The sequence below is a fragment of the Amblyraja radiata genome, chromosome 1, assembly GCF_010909765.2.
Source record: "Amblyraja radiata isolate CabotCenter1 chromosome 1, sAmbRad1.1.pri, whole genome shotgun sequence".
In the NCBI taxonomy this organism is placed as follows: domain Eukaryota; kingdom Metazoa; phylum Chordata; class Chondrichthyes; order Rajiformes; family Rajidae; genus Amblyraja; species Amblyraja radiata.
The window spans coordinates 133,292,881-133,317,348 of record NC_045956.1 but is presented as its reverse complement, the minus strand read 5'-3'; the positions used below and the strand labels follow the sequence as shown (position 1 = coordinate 133,317,348).

The window sequence follows — 24,468 nt, the reverse complement described above, 5'->3', positions numbered from 1 at the left end:
TCCAAATAACAAACTAATCCCATTCACACAAGAATTCTCAATATATAGCATGATTTTTAAATCACAGTCATGAATTTATATGCCAGATGGAAGGAATTTAATGTTTAATTCCCATAAATTAATCTAGAAATCCACGCAATATAATCAAAATTATTATTTTTTGCACAATACATGTGGCTAAAACTGTTGTGTATATTTAGTATAAAAATATTGACTATAGATAGATAGATGGATAGATGAATAACACAAAATATAGACGATTTAGATGCTCTTATGACATGATTGTCCAAAAAAAAGAGCATTAAATCATCTTGCGAGTGGGTGTTTCTGGAACGCGATAGATTGGAACCTTGCGGTTGTGGTGAATTTGAACCCCATATCGGCAGGAAAGACACTGCCGGTTCGTATGGGGCCCAAATAACATTTTTGCAATGTAAAATTAGATTAAAACCATCCCAAGAAGCAAAATTATATGTAAAATATACGACTTACCTTTTGTTTTGTCATGTCATTACGATCCGTCACGCTGTGGGCGTTGAGGGCATTTTTTATTTTAATTCTTTTTTTTTTTAATTTTAATTTAATTGAGGGCGCTTTTTATTTTAATCCAACTATTAAATTGTCTAGCGATTTATTTAAAAAAAACCAGGAACGGAAGTCTGATCGATTTTTCTTCATCAGCTTCATCAGACCCGAGGAAATCCCTCTCCGACAAGCAGTACAAAACTGCATTTTAATCCCCCCCCCCCCTTCAAAGGCGCCAAAGTCACGCACACAGCCAGTGGCAGAACTGCAGAGCGGCTGAAAGTAGGTTTTGTAACATCGCTACATCATTATCCCAACATAAGTAGCATCTCTGTTTCTCACTTCTCCCGAAGTCATGATGATATGAAAAATCAACTGACATGAGAATGCATTTAGGGTTAGATCGCTTGACCTCTTGTGTATTCAATAGGATCACGTTGAGTTGAATGCAAACTCAGCTAGTGTCAGAGGTTATGGGGAGAAGGTAGGAGAATAGGGTTAGGCGGGAGAGATAGATCAGCCATGATTGAATGGCTTGATGGGCCGAATGGCCTAATTCTACTCCTAGTACATGATCTTATGAACAACTCTTTATTTATTTATTTATTTATTTTTAAATTTTGTTTTTTATTTAATATTTTATTTATTAGAAGTAATGTACATTACAGCAATATAAGCCAAGGATAACATAATACAATTCCTGTACCACTTCTTATTTTAAACCTTAAAAAGAAGGAAAGTAGAGAGAGTTAGATAGGATAGTAAGTGCGTGATCAAGAGAGACCCGTAGAAACGTAAAACCTGGAAAAGAGATTTATTTTCAAAGTTGTGTTGCACCCTATACTTGTAATAAGTCGATAAATGGAGACCAAATCTTTTGGAAATGGTCTGCTTTGCCTGCTAGGAGGAATCTCGTGTCTTCCAGGTGTAACATTTTGGACATATTTGAAATCCACATTTTTATCGTAGGTGTGGGAGCGTTTTTCCAAAATTTAAGTATACGTTTTTTTGCCGTTATTAAGCCGTAATTAAGAAAGCTCTTTTGGAACGTAGTCAGCTCCAAGCTGGCTTCCATTGATCCAAAAATAATTAGTTCTGCGTTCGGTTTCAGTTTTATCTTAAATAATTGTATTGTATTGTATTTTTTAATGACCACACAGCCAGGCTGGTGGAATTTGTTCTCAGTACAGCTCGATACAGGTTCCAACATTTCATCAAACATTCAACTCGTAACGTAGATATACATACAAACAGACACATTTCATAATACATAAGGGCCATGCTTATTCGTATTTCCTCACCGTACGGAGTTTAAAAAGTTAATTGTGGTAGGAATGAAACTGTTTTTGAAACGGGTTGTTTTGGAGGCAATTGACCTGTAACGCCTCCCAGAGGGCAGTAGCTGAAAGGCATAGTGTGCAGGGTGAGTGGGGTCAGTGATGATCTTGCGGGCTTTGTTAAGTGTCCGTTTATGGTAGAGTGATTCAAGTGATGGAAGGGGTAAGCCAATAATTTTGGAAGCTCTGTTTATAATGCGTTGTAGTTTCTTCCGGGAGAGTGAGTCGAGGCTGCCGAACCAAACTGTGATAGATGAAGTGAGGATGCTTTCAATAATGGCTGTATAGAAGCAGAGCATCAGATGAGGCCTTACTCTGAACTTCCTAAGCTGCCGAAGATGGAAAAGTCTTTGCTGGGCTTTTCCATAAATGTGGTCTGCGTTTGTCCTCCATTTGAGATTGTTGCTGATGTGGGTGCCAAGGAGTTTGAAAGTGTCAGTGATGATGATGGATTCACCGTTGATGAGCACAGGAGTTTTGGGGGGTGGCTGGCGTCTGAGGTCGATGATGAGTTATTTTGTTTTTGATGAATTGAGTGAGAGGTCATGGTCTGTGCACCAGGTCACTGCTTGGTTGATCTGTGCACGGTATTCAGTTTCTTGGTTATTGGTGATGAAACCTATGATTGTTGAGTCGTCCGCGTATTTGTACAAGTTGACAGAGCTGTGGTGGGATGTGAGCTGGTTTGTGTAAAGAGAGAAAAGCCAGGGTGAAAGAACACAGCCTTGGGGTGTGCCTGTACTGAGGAACAGAGGGGAGGATGTATTATTGTTGATCCTCACCCTCTGTTTCCTGTTCCAGAGAAAGCTGTGAATCCAGTAACAAATGCATGGATCAATGTTCATGTCCAGTAATTTATTAAACAGTATAGCCGGGTTTATTGTATTGAATGCCGAGCTGAAATTATGAACAACTTTGCATTCACACCCATTCAAAGCAACTTTTTAACCCTTGTTTATCTAGAATTTGCCTCTGAGATTCTACTTCGCCAATCTTCAAGGAAGTTCTAAAGTTCTAAAGACTTATGACCAATTAAGATTAAAATAGTCACATCATCTTGATCTTAAATGTGAGAGTTTGTCATATCTTGTTGCTGAATTTCTTGTAAGTGAAAACATACCCTCTAAATTCACCCTTTGGTACGTGAATTATTCACTTGGTGTAAACTCTGAGATGAGATATTTCATATGATTTATTATCAATGTGTCTTAACATTGATAATAAAATTAACATTAACATTCGAGCCTGCATCGCCATTCAATATGATCATGGCTGATCATCCAACTCAGTATCCCACACCTGCCTTCTCTCCATACCCCCTGATCCCTTTAGCCACAAGGGCCACATCTAACTCCCTCTTAAATATGGCCAATGAACTGGCCTCAACTACCTTCTGTGGCAGAGAATTCCACAGATTCACCACTCTGGGTAAAAACCACAGATTCACCACTCTCTGTGTAAAAAAATGGTGTATTTTTAGTTATCTAGGGGTTTTTTTTACCAAAGTTCTTGAGGTCTGGTATGCACCCAGATATTTTGCATTGAATCTCATGGAAAAATGTTCCTTGATATACTGTATGAATTTTCACTTCATTAAATATTATTGGAGCCAAAATTTTTTGTAAATTGAGGAATACCTGTAAATGTTTGTTGTTTATAAATTGCAACAAAAGTTGAGATTGTTATGTTGGATTTAGTGTATATGTGTAGCTATTTATTGTGCTCAGGGATATTGTTGTTCAAAATGTATAGGTTGATCCGTTGTTAAAACTACTTATTGTCAAAGAGGAATTATTATAATTGCACTTAGATATTTGCCAGTTGTTTGATGATGGACTAAATGTTTGATGATAATTAAAATATGGCTCAATTATTTTTTTGTTGATTTTGGAAGATTACCGTGTAAAATTAAAAAATATATTAATTTGCATGGTCAATAGAACTAAATCACACATACCTATGCAAAAACAAAAAAGTTGTTTCTGACTTGTTCCACTGGTCATTCCTTTTCCCTGCTTCCATATGGCAGAAGGTACAGAAGCTTGAAAGCACACACCACCAGACTCAGGAACAGCTTCCTCCCCTCCATTATCAGCCATGCTCCTCCAACTCAATCAGCCATGATTGAATGGCGGAGTAGACTCAATGGGCCGAATGGCTTCATTCTGCTCCTATGACTTATAAACTACTATCTTTTGAACAATCCTTCTATAAGCTAGGATACTGCTCGATTCACCTCTACCCCAATGAGGACATTGGACTTTTTCTAAGGAATTGATATGCTACAATGTGTTACAATGGTGGGAACTATATTCTGCACTCTGTATCTTCCTTCCCCTTTGCTCTATTTATTGTACTTGAGTTTGAACTGATTGTATCGATGTACTCTTTGGATAGCATGCAAGTAAAAGCTTTTCACTGTACCTCAGTACATGTGGCAATAATAAACCTAAACCTATACCTAAACCTAGTCACACAAAATAGTGTAAGAGCATGTGGAATTATGTTCATCAACTAAATAAGTGTCAATTGATTTGTCACCTATCTGTAAATTCTTTATTTTCATTTATGGAGTAAATATGGTGATTACAGTGTAAATAATGTGCACATACATATTGAAATATAAGATACAACTAGCAAAATCCCAGGTGGTTTGTGTGCATTGATGAATTGGCATAACGGCAGATGTTCCGCTAGGCTGGTTATTTCTATAAATAAAGCTGTTTTCTTAAATTCTGCGACTAATTACATGCAGAGTTCTGAAAGCAGAGTTTAGAAAACCTTGTCAACGTTATGCAATCCTTTTATTATAGATGTGGATTAGTTGAGACATTAGTGAGTGGTAAATAGTTCCGCATAAATTGTGAGTGTAAAATCAATTACTGCCATAGCTCTTATCAATTATCTCCCGGATGGAAATAGTATTATCTTTATCTGGTCTTGATCTTTGGTCTTGGTATGACATCACATCGGGAAGTACAGCTATTTCATCCTATTAGGATGACATTTTGGACTCCAGATGTCATTATGAATATACTGGCATGGAGAAATAGAGCAAAGACTGAATAGAGCAAAGACTAGAAAAGGCCAGATAAGTGGCTAGAAATATCAGGATGCAGCACTCGAGTAGTGGATCTTGGCAAGATGTTATGTGTTATTTCCAGGGAAAGGACAACAGCAACTAGGAATGTATGTATTGGGGTGGGAATTGGGGATGTGGGCTGAGAGTAAGACCAAATTTGGGACAGTAGGATGGAGATGGATATCAGGAAATCTGGGGATATATGATGTTGGACAGGGAAACTCATCGGCTTTAGACCTTTAATTTAAATATGCAGCTTATGTCAGGCTTTGATAAAGGATGTCACCTTTATTTTTAGCCAATTTTGATCAGTGCACTTGTGGTTGTGAATGTGTATGCTTTTGTATTTTTGTGACAGCCTAGAACAGGGTGCATTGTGATTCAGTTTTTGTCTCATTGAATCCTGGTATAATTAGATATATTCATTAATCCAAAACTCAAATTCTTAACATTATGCCTAGGTTTATTCAAAGCTTTGAATGTTTACTCCAAAGTGATGAACCTTATTGATTCATATTTGTGAGCATAATACTACTATAAAAATGTATCTGTCCTTGCGGCCGATGATATTCTCACTTCTGGCTTCCACCTTTTTCCCATTGTAAGTTTTAAGAATTTTTTTGTTATTTTTAGGTGTTATTACCAAAAATATTAATTTAGTTTTGTTCTCGTTTCCATTTAGTGGTTGATAGATGTGTTTAAAACCATGGATGATTTAAACAGAGTAAATAAAACTGCTTCAAATAAGTGCAGTGTTAATTACCAGAAGGCATGGATTAAAGGAGATTTGCTGAAGACTCAGAGATGTTGAAAATAAAATATAGAAGAATGCACTATTTGAGCTCAATTCAGAACACATTCGCCCAGGAAGTCCATCTCATCTTTATGTATAATCAATGCATGTACTGCAAATCCTTAAATAAAATTAGTGAATGCTTCTCATTAATTAATGTTTCCTACCATCTTTAAATGGAGATATTAACCCATTCAAAATGTACAGCTGTGCCTGTTAAAACACGATAAAACACATTTGCTGTAAAAACTATAAAACATGATGATAGTATGGGTCACAAATTCTCGACCATCGTGAACCAACAAAAACTAATCTGTGAATGTTATGCTACTTAGCATCATTATTCTGAGCAAGATGTAAAGAGACTGAGATTTCTTAAAAAAAGTTATTCCCCCTGGTTTGCTGAAGTCTTCTTTTTCCCCTTCTTTGCCAACGTTTGCACCACCAGGCAATTGGAGTTATTTCGGATGGGGAGAGCAGCAAAGTATGTAATGATTTATTATTCACAAGTACCTTAGCTCCTATATTAGCATGCTCCGACCAGAGAGACCTGGGGTATTCATACATAGATGGGATGCATATATCTCTCATTGTATGATTACATTAGTTTTATTTTTCTCCTAGTCTTTTTCGACTTAGCGTTCTATTTTTGTGTCTGTCATGTTTGTGATGTACAATCATTTTATGTTTTTCTTTTATTTTGTTGTTTTATAAAATTAAAAAATCAAATTACCATTGAATGCATGGATATTTATCGAACAAAGTGTGCATGGAACCTCAACAAGGTAAAATTTTGCTATAATATCTGCACATCTTATTGCTGTAAAGGAAAATAATGTGAAATTTAGATTATTGCTGGCTTTCTGTGCCATTACGTTAACAGAAAAAATACAAATGTTTTACCTCTTTCCCATGATGTGCAGAGGATATTTACAGAAATAAAAAATAATACTCTTAACCAAATTTCTTATGCTGAAGATGTTTAGGGTATGTTGATGTTGCCTATTAGTTGCTACTTATATTGTGAAGTATAGCTGGAAACTATGTTTTCAAAAACAGAACATTCTGCACTCTCAAGTAAACAATAGGTATGAATATTCTGTTTTCTTTCTTTTCAGCTCTTGAAGATCCCGACAGTGCAGTTGATGACAGAGACAGTGATTATCGTAGTGAGACCAGTAACAGCATTCCACCTCCCTTTCACACCACCTCCCAGCCAAATGCATCCGTTCATCAGTTCCCAGTTCAGTCAAGATTACAGCTCCAAGGAATTTCTCGGGATCCCTGTGTTGGTACAATCCCAAATTATGATCTAGATTACCGTGAAAAAAAAGGAATAAGGTATGTAGCCTATTTTTGGAAAGATAGTATTTCAGTTTGTGGATTCATATTTGGTTTTGAGATGAGCACACTTGCACTTGGAAGGAAAGTATATCTTTAACATTTTTTCATTTTACTTCAGCGGCAATGGTATCCTCAAGTACCTTCACTTGACATTTTCCAAGTGCCTGGGCTTTGATTTGGTACCACTGGAAGTGTTAATTTAGTTAACCATTCCCTCATCACCACCTTAGACTTTCTTGTCAATGTTTCACCGTTTCTCACCAGTCACTGTTTTATATTGATCTGTACACTCCTGACAATACAAATCACTTTTATGAAAATCATCTTGAGGTGTAAAGATAGCCCACATTTCCGTGAACTTATAGAGAGATACGGAAAGGTATCATCAACCCACCCTCCACCTAATTATAGGATTAATTAACATATAAAGGACAATTTAAACTGGCCTATTAACCAACCGACCTGCACATTGTTAGTATGTGGGAGGAAGCCACAGTAACTAGAAGATACTATTGTCTATTGAAACCCATATGCAGTCACAGGCCTGTTTATATCTGTTTTTAACAGCCAAACAATGTTCCACCAAGGCACATCCTCCTGTTCCCCACTGGCCCTGTCCCATAGGTCTCTGGCAGGTCAGATCTGCTTTCACCGCAGTAAACATTTGGAGAGTAGCACCCCGGATGGATGGGTTCTGAAATCGTGAACCAGTCAAGTGGCCACAGACTTTGCCAGTATTTTAAACCTCTAACTTCAGCCGTCTACTGTCCCTATCTACTTCAAGGAATCCATTATTCCATTCCCCGAGTAAAGTAAAGTGACATGTCTCAATGCTTCTGTCCAGTAGGTCCAACATCAACCAGGATGTAGTTCTTTGAAAAACTGGTAGCGGCCCACATATGCACCAAACCCCTCGGCAATTTGCTTCCAGGAAAATTAGGTCTGCAGAGAAAACCGATGTTTCAAGTTACCTTTGGGATAATGTAAAATTGAATATTAAAATTGGTGCTGAAAAATATGTTATATCAGATTGAATTTGCAATTTTTAAGATATTACAATATAATCGGTTTACATAGGGAAAACTTAAAATAACAAGGATATTTATATTTATTATGCAGTTTCAAAGTTGATCAAATTCAGATCCTTTTTCTGACTAATGTTTTGCATCTTTTTCGATTAAAAAAATGATATTCATTGTTAACAGGGTATGAAATGTATTTACATATGTATTTTGTAACCATTGATGTGTCAGGTTCAAAAGAAGAAATCTTCCAATATGTGACATGTTGCCAGATCTTTGTGATCTTGAGGCAGCATTCAATTAATGCATTTCAGAAGCAAAACAGTATTTTTGTTTAACTTGAATGCAGTTTTCATAGAATAACCAATTTGAGCTCTGAAATGCAGTTACACAGTAAGTAATTATTCATCCTCCTGTTTTCTACTGTCATTCGTTTCCCTTACCAGACGATATGATAGCATAGATTCTGCTGCAAATGGCCGTAGTGATCTAGAGTCTGCATCAGAATCTAGTCAGCTAACCAGCCGCCAGTACTCCCTCGAAAGTAGGCAGTCTCTAAATCTGTCCGATAGGTGGGTTCTGTTCTTCTTTACAGCCTTGATGTTGCTGTGTAATGGTGTGCTATGATAGTATGAAGTTAATATTAGTTGGACTGTTTGCATGCTTTTAATGTTTCCTTGGATGTGTTTCCAGATAGGATAAATTTAACTACTAAGTGTATTTAAAGAAAGAAAGTGCAAATGCATTATCAACAAGAGTAAACAAAATGTTTTTTTTAATTCCCTTGAGTTTTTAATCATTGTTTATTTTGTTTGTCTCTTTGCTTAATATTCAATGAATTTAAAATGTTTTCAATATCATCTTTAAAAAAAAACATTTCTTAATATTGTTTTCAAAACATTCTGTTGTCTACTTATGCATGCCTTGCATTAACAAGCCGGAGCATCTTACAAGAAAAGATCAGAATCGTACCAGTGGATTTTGGTGTTGGAGAAGAAGACTGGGAAAGTAAATATGAGGAGTTAGGGAAACAATTCAACAGCTTTTCTGGGAAAGAAAGTAAAAAAGGCAGACAAGAAGGAACTCCAAAGAAGAACCCTATAAAAGGAAAAGTTCATAAATGCACGGAACATGCAGATAGGAAAGACCAAAAAATATTAAAGTGTCAGCAGTTTCTGAAAGGAAAATCAAACATTTTGCTCTATCCTAGTTATCCAGAGGAATATAATACAATTGATAGGCGAAAAAAGAAAGGCAGAACAAATAGCTTGGGGGACAGTGACATGCAAAAGCTAAACCATTCTAAAAAATTAGATAACCCATCTCCCAGTGGTATATTTATCAGCAACCTTTCCAGTAAAGTGTCAAAAATAGAATCTGAAAAAATGAAATGGAATCGTAGCGACCCTTTGCTTTATAGCTATGACATGGCAACAACAGTTAAAGAGAATAAACGGGAACCTCTGAAAAGAAATAACACATGGAGATTAAATGAATCATTCAGCAACAACCCTGAAGATGTGATAGATGGAGCAGAATGCCTGGATGAAATATGCAAAGAAAAAATGTCAGATGAAGGAATGTTAGAGGACATTTGTGATACCTATAATAGCAGTGATTCTGATGATCTTTGTTGTTCTCTTGAATCTGACGATGAACAAGAAGCTTTATTAATTGCACAGTCATGGCATGAAAGTGGCAAAAGGTGTGTTGACAGAAATCAGGATATCATTGCTTCAAATATCCCCCAAAGCAAAGAGCAATCAAGGCTCATCATTGATGAGGAAATTGATGACATATTACATCAAACCAGAAAAAGGTTGCATTCCACCAAAAGTGAGAAAATGAATGAAGATTTTATTGATCCAATGGATGAACTGCAATGTCTGGTAGCATCTGTCTCTGAGTACTTGGCAGAAAAAGAAGAGGAAATTAATAAATTTGGATCACTTCCAAAAATGCAGAATAAAACTCTCAGAAAGTCTCAAGAAGAATCCATGAGCCCGAGGAAGCATATTAGTGAAGAAAAAGTACCTTGTTGTAATAATGCACAAGGATGGGAAAATGAAAAAGGGTTGAAACAGGCTGATGGTGGGGATAGTGATCAAAAACTGGACTCTCTTCCCGATCTGACTGGTGTGAAAAATACCATGCAGTCTCTATTCAACTCATTGGGTGAAAAAGTAGGAATGGGTAAAAAGCAGCATTCATTTCTGGGAAAAATAATGTCTGCTACTTCAGAATCTCCAGACAAAATTAATAAGGCACGCACTAATCTCTCAAATTTATTTTCACCCATTACCAATGATACAAAGGTTCATCCTCCTATGAATGATGCATCAGAAGGAACTGATACTTTGCTGTCCAAACCTCCATGGCCTTCTCCAGAAAGCAAAGAATCTGATTCTTCTAAAATGATGAATACAGCAGAGGAGAAAACGTTACAAAAGCCGCAAGATGAAAATATCTCTCTGGTAACTGAACCATCACAGAACAGAGTCATTGAGTCATTACTTGAGAAACTAAACCCTTTAAAGTTCTTGATAGAAAAAAATATAGCAAATGATAGTCAGAATGACATTGGGCAAAATACAACACATCAAGCTAACAGTGAAGGAAAAAATGCGTTACAAGTATCTAATAATTGTCCCCGCTCCAATGACATTGACAATCACTCTCAAAATAATTTTGATGATAAGTTGTACCAACAGAATAACTTTTTAACAAACACATGTCAGAAAGATGTTGCTCTAGATAAATGTACAGATCATGCATTAGAGTTGCATAACATGTCAGAAACTATGGAGCAGTCAATTCCCATAGTTCGAGAAATAACAGATAAACATACACCTGAAACTCTGGGACCACACAATGCTCATGATAATAAAATAGAGAATAATATGACGCCTTCCACGAAATTAGAATCTTTACAAACCAAGTCCAACACACAATACTGCTCTGGAATTAATTTGAGATATTTTAACCCTTTAAAAAAATCAGTAGGTCATGTTTTTTTTCCTTCACTGGACAATAAAACACAAACAGCATCAGAGACTCTGTCAAAGTTTCCTTTTCACAGATCTGCTGAGGATGTCCGAGATGAGGAAAGAAATAGAGATAATCAGTCTTTCTCTCTTGTAGAAAAATTGAAACGTCCATTCTTTTCTTCTGAAAACATCTCTACTGAAAATCAAAACGAAGCAAACCCAGATGGAAGAATATCTTCTGTAAAATTTCATGTGAATGAGAGACTATCAGCATTTAAACATGAAATAAAAAATGAACCACAGCCAGATAAAATTACAACATCTGATGAATATGAAGATAATATATTGGAAGATATTTCAAAATTGTCATCAAATGCAAAACAAAGAATTGATAGAGATAAAAAGGAAAAAAAGATCAGTAGTGAACAAGGATTTTTTTCAGGCTTGTTTACATTTTCAGTCAGTAAAAATGCATCCACGTCAAAGCTGGAAATTAATGATAAAGTGGAAAATTTGAGGACTGTATCTGAACAAGTAGATCTAAACAAACACATAACATTTTCAGATGCGGCAACATCTTCCTCTGATCACTGTATCACAGTAGATAAGTCCACTTTGGAATATGAGCATGTTGAATCAATTAATGAAAAATTACCTGAAACAGACAAACCAACTCTTGGCAAAGATGGAATTTTTTCAGGCTTTATAAAATATGCTCCAAATGAAAATTTAATAAACTTAAAGCAGGAAGTTAGTAGCAAAGATTATTCTGATAAAGTGATAAACATAGAAAGAAAAGACAGAAAGAAGCACACATCTTTGATTATGTCATCTAATACATCAAATCAAGCTGATATTTTGGTCAAAGGTGACGATGGTACAATGAAGCCAAACAATGTCGATAAGAAAGAAGAAGACAACAGTAAGCAGTCAGGTTTTATTTCAACCCTCTTTAATTTATCAGCAAAGAAGCAAGAGGGCACACCTTCAAAACAAGAGAGTTCTCTTCATTTCTTGAAACTTATGAGTAAAGGTCAATCTGATAAAGAAAAAACTAAGAATGATGGTGAACGTGGACAAATAAGTTCAATCTTGGCTGATGTTATTAATAGGACAGACAAAAACGCTGAAGAAAAATCATCTTTCAGTTTCTTTGAACAATTTACTTCCAAACCAAAGAAAAATAGAGATGAACCCACAAAATCTAAGAAGGATTTTGATAAACAGGAAAACTCATTTTGGAGCTTTGGGAAATCTTTCCTTGATTCAGAAAGTGCTGATGACAAAAATGTTAATAATAAAATGGATCTGCACCTGAATGAATGTGAATTTTCTAAAGAAACAAACACTTGCCCTGCATTCATAAAAAATCATGACAATTTTGCTCAAAACTTGCAAAAATTGAAGCAAGGTGCACCTGGATCACTGAAATATGAGGTCACATGGAATGATTTCTGCAGAGACGGTCGAGCGTATAATTTATTACCACCAAATGATTCTGTAGAATTGTCAAATCCCACCAATTTAAGTAGTTTTAATTCTGTGGTGGAATTGGGAGACGATAACTGTACTGAAATTGGCTCACAAGAAGGTGCTGATACATGCTGGTTAGATGATATTGTTACAAATCAAGATGCTTTCCAGATCCAGTGTAGAAACTGGAACAATGAGAGGGATGAATATTCTATGTTCATGAATCTCTCAATAAATGACAATGATGCCAGTGTTGAAGAGAGAAGACATTTATTCAGCAATAAGATTGAAAATAGCATGGGACTTGATTACTTGGATCTTAGTGTAAAATCCAGAGATTCCAGTATGCAGTATTTATATTATGAAGATGATGACCAGAGAAATACGAGATGTATGAACGCAAACTCAGAGAAAGATTGGAATTTATTGGAACTTGAAGTTGGTGAAAGGAGTTCTATGGAACTGCCGCTGGATTTAAGTTTCTCTGGCAATGGAGTTGCTTGGCTTTTCACACAGCAACAAGAGTCACATAACAAAGAAAACTCCTTTATTAGTAATTATCAAGAACACCAAGACTGGTTAACTATATTTGAACAGGGGATGTGGTGTCCTTCAGAAGATGCTGAATATGGTTACTACATCTTTAGTGATGATCAATACATATATTCCTTGATTACTGATGGTAGCGGCCAGTTTATATACCTATGGAGTCCAGAGACAGATGAAGGGCAGGAAGAATGGGCGTGTGATCAATGGTTGAATGGTGATTTTGACATAGAGGTCAGTAATTACATGGTTTCTGTTTGTGGTTTGAAGGTACCCATTCCGAGTGATTTGGACTTACTCTGGTGCTGGGAAGAGCAACCAATAGAATCAGAAATTGATGATGTACCTCTTGATCTTTCCCTGGTTCTTGAGAAAAATAAACAGTTAGTAGGTAAACATTTAGGTACCTATGCAGGTGTATTTAAGGATTCAATAGAATGGGACAGAGAAGAGCCATTCGACTTTTCATTAAGGAAAAATACATGCAGAATGGAAAAGCTTAAAATGGATTTTATATATGAGAAACAACTCATTCATCGCCACGAAGATCTTCAGACTTCAGCTTTTGATCTTAGAATAATCCAAAGAGGTAATTTGACTTGCAAATCTTTAGCTGATACAACTGCAGCAAGTGAAATTTCTGACCATCCTTTTTCAAAATCCCAATCTAAATCCTTGTCACAGCCTGTCTCTGCAGGGCTGATAAAACAATTTAATTCTTCTGTTAAGCTTTCAGAACCTTCCTATTCTGAACAAAAGATATCTGAATTTAAGGAACAATCTGAAGAACATGGAACATCTTTTAAAAAGATAACTCATTTTTTCTCAGCATTGGGTGGTTTAGTTGGGAAACAAAGTATGGAAAATTCTGATTATTCTAATTTGTCTTCAGCAGATGCAACATGTTTTACTCCTACAAAGAATGAAATGGATAGCAATAAAACACTTCCTCGAAGTGGTACTATGAATAGAATAAATGATGATACTGAGAATGTGCAACCGTTACCAATGAATCAAGATCAAACGCCAATTAATGTATTTGCATCTGGTTTAAAAAGCTTGAAATTTATATCCACCAGCTGGAAGTCACACTCAAATGTAGTTGGAGAACAGCCAACCTTGATTAATGAGCACCAGCACACAACAAATCAAGATTTTCCTATGTTGATGCTCAAATCTGATCAGTTTCTAAATGATAAATACAACTGCCAGCAAAAAACAACTAAGACAAGATTGCAGCCATTATCTGAGAGCATTTCCAACATAAACCATAATTCATTTGCTTCAGATCCAAAATCCAAGGATGTAGCAACGGATATACCATCTCAGAAACATCAAACTGCTCCTGAAGCTTCCACCAGGACTGTACAGGACTCATTCTTTAAAAGCTCTTTAAAACTTTTTAATTCTTCAGGTCAGTCTCAAGTTAAAACTGATGAGAGATTTCAAAATGTCTCTGATTTTTTTTCATCAGCACGTTCGAAAGAAGGGCATAGACCTGCTGGCATGAATTTGTCAGAAAAAAACCGAGAAGACCAAACCAAAACACTCAAAAAGGAGGAGAAAGATCGAACAACAGCTATTCAGTGTGATGCAGAAACTCAATCTTCAGGCATCTCTTCTTTTTTCAGCTCAATTGGAGGCTTCTTTAAAACGGATGCAAGTCCAGTTCAACAATCGGATGTTTTGAGCTCAACCAACAGTGAAAGTAAATCTTTTTTGGATAACAGCAGAATTCAAAATAAAGGTCTGAAAAATCGAGAAGAAAATGCTCCACTTAGATTCTCAAAATACGAGGTGCCAAATGCAAGATTAAAAGGTTTGCGAAAGCAACAAACGCTGAGGGAATGGGGCACAGATTATGACATTGTAACAGCGGAAGGAAGTGCATTGCATGGCATTACAAATAAAATGGCAAATGTAGAAAAAAATGTTGGTGCAACAGAAAAGGAAAACATTTCATCTTCTCTGAAAGCTGGTAATGAAATCATCCCAAATAATAAGGCATCAAGCAATGACCCCACTGTAGTGTGGGATGACTGTACCTCTCTTGGTGAAGTGAAATCTACTCAATATATTATGAAAGCAGAGTTTTCTGATATAACAAAATCTCCAAATAAACCAACTGTTACTACTTTGAGAAATCAGTTTGGTTCAGAAACATCCAGCTCTTCAAACATTGGAAGGTTGAAAAAATCTGATAAAGACCAAAGTAATTCTCTTGGATCTGCTTCATCACATGACGAAGAAAAGGTAGAGCAAAAACCCAAATTAGGTCTCTTTAATTTATCCTTTCGAGATGATCAGAAGTTTCCTAATACATCTCAATCCAGACAGCAAGGAACAGGTAAGGGCATATTCTCATTTTTTAGTGCAGCAGCTGATACATCAAATCATACCCAAGTTCATAACAGTGGCTCATTTTTATCCAGGCCCAAACCAACAGGTAATTCAGATGGATTCTTTAAATTACCAGCTTTCTTCTCAACAACTTCCTCAGTTGAGAAAAAGACAAAAGAAAACAACTCTGTTTTTAATTTCTTTGACATGACATTCAGTGATGAGAAAAAGACAAAGCCAGAGATCTCCCAGCCAAGTTTTGAAGAAAAGGTTGAAAAAAAAGTAAGGCAGCATGATCAAACAACTGCAGGTCAAACAGAAGCTGTTACAGAAATGGAGCAGTTAGACATGAAAACGGCAGCTATGCAGCCAAACACTACTGTTACAAATGAAAATGACAATGACTTAATATCCATGAAAAGCTCTTTAATGGGCAACAAAAACAATGAGTATTCAGCAGATGAAGAAGTTAGAGTTGAAAGCAGTGTTGCTGCCGATGACTTGTTTTATTCAAATCAGAATGAAGATGTATCAGATACAACATGCCTTTTTAACAATGATGATGCTTATAAAGATGATCATGTCACTATATCTGATTCTAATTTTGTGAAGAGCCTGGAACCTGAGCATGTCGATATTGATAATTGCAATGAGGATGAAAATATTGTTCAAGTTAATGCTGCAGATGAATATTTAACACAAGCAAAGCTTATGAGTAATTCAGTTTATTTGGGGGGAAAATTACATAAAAATAGTTCCGGTCACTTGCACTCTGAGGTGAAAAATGATCGATGCAAGGTTGATACTGGAAGGGAGCAAAGTCGGGAACTGCAATGTGACCAAACATATGATTTGAGAAACATGGAAAAGGAAAAACAAGGCACTGTAACAACTTGTACAGTTACAGGACGGCTAGATGCTAATGAACAAATGAAATCATCTGAAAGTAATAAATCTTTGATAGACTCATCTGTAGAAATGTTTTCTGGGTTTATGACAAAATTTAAGTTGTTTCCTACCAGTGAATCTACGAAAAGTTCAAACAGTTCATTTTCATCACTTCAGTCTGTATTTACAAACTCAAACTCTGTATCAAGTAATCAGCAACAAAGCTCATTTTTAAATTTTTCACAAGGTGGCCAGACTCCATCTACCAAAAGTGATCTGTTCAATAAGTTTAAATTATCTTCTGGAGCAACAAAACGCACTGATAGTCCAAAAAACAATTTGTTTCAAGAAGAAATCGGGGAATTTAGAAAAAGAGATGGTTTCCAAATTCTGAAGACCCCATATAAAGTAGAAGAATTGATTGTTGATGTTTCTGGTGAAAATGGTGATGATGCCAGTACTTTGTTGGAGCAAGAATCTATCAGTTGCACTGAGAAAAATACAATTTTTGTTGATAATGACACAAATGGTGAGGAGGTGGATAGCATTATGGAGGATACTGAACCTGTAAATACAATAGTATATTCAGAGCCAAAACCCACAGAAGTTCTTAAAACCGAAGATATCATACTACCTTCAGATACACAGGAAAATGAAGAATTGGCCATTACAGTTTCTACGGGGAATCATACTTTCAGTCCTTTTGCAACAAATGTAGACATGTTTTTAGAAAACAGTATTATAGAATCAGATAATGCAATGATTAGCATGGAGCTTCAAGATGGAGGTATGACTGTTTTACCGAAGGATGTTAATACTTGTGAAGTACCATTGTCAGATTGTCCATCAGTCAACTCCGCAACACAAAAGACTGATTGTGAGACTCCCATGTCAATTTTTGAAATTCCAGCACTTAAATTCAATTTCCTGTCTTCAGGAGAAAATGGCAAGTCATTTAGTTCTATGTTTTCGCAGCCATCTCTTAAAAGTAGCTCATTCGGGCATACTGGGTTGCTGTCAAGTTTCAAGAAATTTTCTAAGACACTTTTTGAAAGGGATGCTGATCAACTGGAGAGAGAGGGGGAAAAGGTGCAAAATTCTGGTTTTGAAATTCTGAATAATAATACCTGTCAAAACGAGACCACAAATGAACAAGGAAGCTATGTTATCACAGAGCAGCCTTTAGAAAGAGATAAAATGGATATTCCTGACATTTCAAGATCTGAGTTACTGGATTACAAAAGTCATATTGACTTATTAAAGGATAAGGAAGTACTGGGAAAGTCAGGGCAGGCATCAGAAGTTACAGATAACATTGCTGAAAATACCTGGACAGAACAGTCGTGCCTTAGAGCAAGAAATTCAGATACTTTGCAGGATATTCCAGATGCCATTCCTTCAGAAGAAGTACCTGAACAACTCTGTGTAAACCAGGAGAAGATATCTGGGGATGAAACAGATATTTCGGTTGCAGCTTGCTCATCTCCGGTGTTGATGCATGGACCACAGGACCAAACTTTACACACTTTGGAACTTTTGAATGTGAAAAGGCCAGTTTCGCTTTAGCATGATAAATGGCACCAAAAGGTTAACCATTTATAATGCATTAGTAAAATAATAGTAAATTACATGTATTGCAATAGTCTAGTGATTTTATTTCTAAATCTGTCCTTTTTCAATTCAATGCTTGATGTGCATTACACTCAGGGCTCAAGCGTAGGTCAGGTACCTAAAATAATGCCCCATAATGTACAGGCCACAGTTAGTAATAATTAATTAAAATAAACTATAAGGTTTTGCCTTTTAAATCAATTCCACCATTGATAAAAAATATTTACCAACTCTTTGCAAATGTTAAATTTGATTTAAAAAAAAGATTATTTAATATCAGGTTAAAATCAACGTTCTTTTATTTTGTGTATCATTATGTAAAATGCATAATTGTGTTGGGACATCACATACTGTCAAGTATAATCTGCTTCATTGTCACAGCCTTGTGCCTGGTTATATCTGGCAGTTTGTGACCTGTTGACTATTGGTTTTGGCATGACGATTGCTGCATTTATATTCTCAACCTAAGTTAAGAGGCAGTTTTTGGTTTGATCTGTTCATTTTTGTTGTTGGCTTACCAATCACTTCTTTGCACTTATCATTACTTTGGGATTTAAAAAGTCACAGCTTGATGAAAAGTTTTGCTCTCTGCTAATGTTAGAGGAGACTATGCTGGCAGCAGTCATCTTTGGATAATGAAATATATCATTTTTCAACAATGTGGTGACAGGCACGTGTGGTCAAAAACTATAACAGGTGCTGTGAAAATCTGACCCAACTAGTTCTTCTCACCTTTAAGCATTCATGGGTCAGAGGTACCTCGGAGACAGTAGGCTGTTGCACTTACCAAGAAAGCTTTGAACACACACTTGAATCTTTATTTTTGCTCATTTAGTAATCCTTTAGCACAATATAATGCGGCAATGCCGTATTTTGTAAGTGTCATGTTATTTTTCTGATAGTTCTTTTGAATCTTTCAACGTCTTTGTAATAAATATTCTTCAAGACTGCTCATATAGGAAACAATATCAAGGCAATTATACTGCACGTATAGGAAAGGATTCAAATCATCAAATGCATTAGGTGGCAAAATAACATTATGATGAGGTCTGATTTGCACTAGTAACTCTTTAAATTGGCTATTGTAAAATCTGGTGATCTGGACATCAGGATGGCACCTGCATCATTGGTTCAAATCTTTGAAAGTACTGTTTAGTATGAGCAAATCTATATTATTTGCTTTCATGTAATTTTCTCACAACAGTAATAACAGCTTCTTATCACCAGAGGTGATCTGAGCTTTAGATCCTAATTTCTTAAATGACCCAAAGATATGTTTCACTTTCACTTAGTACTGCGCATGGCACATTCACTTTATCTCACTTATGGAATCCAAAGCCTTAATTTATATAGAGGATTCTAAACAAGCAACTTCCTTATGGAGACACAAGAAACTACAGATACTGGAATCTTGCCCAAAAAAACAAAGTTCTGGAGGAACTCAATGGGCCAGGCCGCATCTTTTGTTATGGCATGAGTATTGGCATGAGGACAAAATTACCATTAAAAAATCATTGGCTAATAATTTTGTTTTTCATAATTACACAAAATTATCTAAGATTCAGTATATGGATAAATATTTTCCATTCCATTCATAGCAAAAGGATTTGAGTATAGGAGCAGGGAGGTTCTACTGCAGTTGTACAGGGTCTTGGTGAGACCACACCTGGAGTATTGCGTACAGTTTTGGTCTCCTAATCTGAGGAAATACATTCTTGCCATAGAGGGAGTACAGAGAAGGTTCACCAGACTGATTCCTGGGATGTCAGGACTTTCATATGAAGAAAGACTGGATAGACTCGGTTTGTACTCGCTAGAATTTAGAAGATTGAGGGGGGATCTTATAGAAACTTACAAAATTCTTAAGGGGTTGGACAGGCTAGATGCAGGAAGATTGTTCCCGATGTTGGGGAACTCCAGAACAAGGAGTCACAGTTTAAGGATAAGGGGGAAATCTTTTAGGACCGAGATGAGGAAAACTTTTTTCACACAGAGAGTGGTGAATCTCTGAAATTCTCTCCCACAGAAGGTAGTTGAGGCCAGTTCATTGGCTATATTTAAGAGGGAGTTAGATGTGGCCCTTGTGGCTAAAGGGATCAGGGGGTATGGAGAGAAGGCAGGTACAGGATACTGAGTTGGATGATCAGCCATGATCATATTGAATGGCGGTGCAGGCTCGAAGGGCCGAATGGCCTACTCCTGCACCTATTTTCTATGTTTCTATGTTTCTATGTTCTTACACTATAAAGATAGCACCTGAGGTCATGATCTAACTCGGGTCTTTGGCGTTGTGAGTTACTAGTTGTGCAACGATAAGGTCCTTTGCCTTGTATGTCAATGAAGTATTATTTTATAGGATTTATTTAGCAGTGTATCCATTATGTTAAGATGACTGACTATAGGTTCATGGATACTATGCATTTTGAGTTTTGTGCCAAGATTGAGGTATTCATTTTCTAATATCCTATTCCTCGATCGACCAAAGGCAATGAAAGCACTGGTGAATTTCATTATTGATTCCCTTTGCTGAGAGCTGGCTCCTGAAAGAAAAGAAGTGTCTACATTTTCCAAAGTCTCATGTGAAACTTTGTTGTCAGAGGATAGTGAAGTGCCACAAAGGTAATGCGGCAGTGTAGATTGGTAGACTGCTAAAATTTGTCTTGCTGATGTTGAGTGTAAGACTTATCCTTTGGTCTGCTTCTTCGAATTAATGACGTCTTGGAGCTTGGTCTCTGAATGTGCACATAGACTGCATTCTGACAACTTGAGGTTCAGGTAACCTTTGTTCTTGAGTGTAGTTTTGTTGGTTTAACAATATACCGTTAATTCTGAAGTAGAGCACCATTCCCCAGGGAAGTTCATCAGAAGCATGGTACAACAATATGGCAAGAATGATTGGAAAAATATCGGGGCAGTGTTGCAGTCTTGATGAACTGGTGTTCACTGCAATGGTTTTGTTGCAGATCTGCTGATTAGTATTGTGGGTTACATGCTGTTGTGGACAAACGTGTGATGAAATTGAATTTCTGGGAGCAGCTGAATTTGAGGAGTATTCCATAGCCTGTTTCAAATGCTGGAGTCAAAGACTTTAATGAGACGGAGGAAGCCCATATAAAGTGGCCATTGCTGATCTCTGCATTTCCAGGAATTATCATATGCAGAATTTCTTTGCCTTTGGATGAAAATCTGCACTATAATTCACTATGATTCAGCGAACATCAGATGTTAAAGAGGATCCTGGGATGACTTTCCCTGTGGCAAACAGCAGGAAGAGACCTTGGTATCAGATGTCTCCTTTCTTTAAGATGGTTACGTTTATGGCATCACTGAGAAAACAGTAGGCAGAGATGTATTGCCTCCATAGATGTCTATTTGATTTGATTCAACAATTTTAATAAATAACTCAAGATATAATGCATCAAAATTTCAGATGAGGCAATTTGTGACATCATGGCGTAAATCTCTATCGGAATATATAAAAATGTCACCGTTATCGCGTCGTGTTTTCGAGGAGAAACGCAGACTCCTTGATTAAAACGCAGATTCACGCACACACACATACAAATAAATACACACACACACACACACACACACACACACACACACACACACACACACACACACACATCGAAGATCAGAGTTTTAAAAGTTATAAGATATTGATTAGGAATTCAGTGCGCATTTTCAGCATCATTTAAGTATAATCCGCCCCATCACAGGACTCATGGGAATAAATATTGAGACAGTTTCTATTTTCCAAAAGGATGTCTTCAACTTCAAACACAAATCCATAAAAATAAAATTTACATATATTTAACTATAATAAATAGTGATGATTTGCCTATTGAAGGGACATTCTTGTTACAGAACTTCACCTTGAAAGGACAGCCTTATTACACACTTGCTACCTGCATTCACATGCACCCATGCATTTATTTTAATAAGGGAAACTATTAGTTACTATGTCAAATAGTCTTTGGTGTAGAACCTAGTCCTCAGTTGCTTGAGCTAAACATAGAACTTAGTTGTGGAAATATTAAAGTTAATAGTACTGAATTTTGGAAGCTCTGAGACCATTTTTTAGCCAACACCATATTTTTAGACGTTTTGTGCAAAGACTCAAAATAATTTCTATCCATTTAATTTTTCAAGAGTCAATAGAGTTTATTGTCATGTGTCCCAGATAGGACAATGAAATTCTTGCTTGCTGCAGCACAACAGAATATTGTAAGCGTAATACAGAACAGTTCAGTGTGTCCATATACCATAGACCATATATATACACATAAATAACATATCATCTTCATTCTCTTTGGCTTTTGTTATTTTGAATTATACTTGCTTAAATAGGATTTCAAAGCTCATTTGCCCTTAAGTATCTTCTCCGTTAGATAAAACATTCACTATAACAAACCGATGCTCCAACCCAGGTTTTTGAATGAGAAATTAATTTGAGGCTCAGGTTATTCTCATCTAAAAAATACTAACAACACTATTTAAAATAAAGGGGAACTGATCCTCAATTCATGTTAAAAAAACAAACTAACTCACATTGAGTACATATAAAATATATATTTTTCTCTGTAAAGCATTTTCTGACATCCTGAAAGCTTTGTGAAAAATTCTATATAAATATCATTTACAGCTGTTGTCTATGTCGTATACTTTCAATTTGCATGAATATTTATGCATTTTGTTTGCATAATGTTACCCTTCGTATTCAAATAATTTCCCCCTGAATCAAAAATCATTATTTTTTATTTCTTTGTTTTTTTCGATTGGGTATCTGGTATTTTGCAACACCAGATATCTTATCTTAATCCACGTCTTAATGAATATGGAAGGTCTTTCATTTCAGCATACTGACAGATAGATATGTTTTAGTCTTTCAGACTGAGTTCTGCTGCATTCTTAATATACCTGAAAACTAATGCTATAATGCTATATATAGCTATAATTTCAAGATAGAAGTGTCAAGTGTCATCTGCGGGCAATCAACTTGTATCAATTTTCCGGTGACGTCTGGGAAATCAATCAGATAGAGCTAAAGAATTGTAATTGCACCTGTTTGATAAGTTAAAAAAAAGTCATAAATAAATTGAAGATAGACAAAAATGCTGGAGAATCTCAGCAGGTGAGGCAGCATCTATGGAGCGAAGGAATAGGCGACGTTTCGGGTCGAGACCCTTCTTCAGACTGATGTCGGGGGGGGCGGGAAAAAGAAAGGAAGAGGCGGAGACAGTAGGCTTGTGGGAGAGCTGGGAAGGTGAGGGGAAGGAGGGAGAAAGCAAGGACTAGCTGAAAATGGAGAAGTCAATGTTCATACCGCTGGGGTGTAAACTACCCAAGCGTAATATGAGGTGCTGTTCCTCCAATTTGCGGTGGGACACTCTGGCATTGGAGGAGGCCCAGGACAGAAAGGTCGGATTCAGAATGGGAGGGGGAGTTGAAGTGCTGAGCCACCGGGAGATCAGGTTGGTTATTGCGATCTGAGCGGAGATGTTGGGCGAAGCGATCGCCAAGCCTGCGCTTGGCCTCACCGATGTAGAGCAGCTGACACATAGAGCAGCGGATGCAATAGATGAGGTTGGAGGAGGTGCAGGTGAACCTGTGCCTCACCTGGAAAGACTGCTTGGGTCCTTGGATGGAGTCGAGGGGGGAGGTAAAGCGACAAGCGTAGCATTTCCTACGGTTGCAAGGGAAAGTACCAGGGCAGGAGGTGGTTTGGGTGGGAAGGGACAAATTGACCAAGGAGTTACAGACGGAACGGTCTCTGTGAAAAGCAGAAAGGGGAGGAGATGGGAAGATGTGACCAGTGGTGGGCTCCCATTGGAATCGGGACGAAAATGTCGGAGGATTATATGTTGTATGCAATGGGTGGCAGGATGAAAGGTGAGGACAAAGGGGACTGTCCTTGTTATGAATAGGGGGATGGGGAGTGAGAGCGGAGCTGAGGGATATAGAGGAGACCCTTGTGAGAGCCTCATCTATGATAGAAGAGGGGCACCCTGTTCTATTTGGCCTCCTCCATTGCCATAGTGGAGACAACGCAAATTGGAGAAACCGCACCTCATATTTCGCTTGAGTTGTTTACATCCCAGCGGTATGAACATTGACTTCTCCAGTTTCAGGTAGTCCTTGCTTTCTCCCTCCTTCCCCTCCCCTTCCCAGCTCTCCCACAAGCCTACTATCTCTGCCTCTTCCTTTCTTTTTCCCGCCCACCCCCCTCCCGACATCAGTCTGAAGAAGGGTCTCGACGCAAAATGTGGCCTATTCCTTCGCTCCATAGATGCTGTCTCACCCGCTGAGTTTCTCCAGCATTTTTGTCTATCTTCAATTCTTCCAGCATCTGCAGTTCTTTCTTAAACATAAATAAATTGATTGTACTTTTAAATAATTTCAAATATAAACTCCAGCACAGAATCTTATAATTGCACGTCAATATTCCACATAATACCTAATGTACAGTGTAGTCCGATAAACCAAACGGGTGTTCTATTATCTTTTTATCAGATACATT

General features: G+C 36.9%; 1 protein-coding gene across 1 annotated transcript in view; it reads left to right on the top strand.

Moving 5' to 3' along the window:
- unc13b (unc-13 homolog B) overlaps window positions 1-24,468 on the top strand; it is a 404,018-nt gene that overhangs the window by 213,132 nt on the left and 166,418 nt on the right. Inside the window, exons 8-10 of the mRNA XM_033037251.1 lie at window positions 6,856-7,078; window positions 8,550-8,675; window positions 9,008-17,902. Of these exons, the coding sequence (XP_032893142.1) occupies window positions 6,856-7,078; window positions 8,550-8,675; window positions 9,008-17,902 (9,244 nt within the window). The remainder of the gene's footprint in view (window positions 1-6,855; window positions 7,079-8,549; window positions 8,676-9,007; window positions 17,903-24,468) is intronic.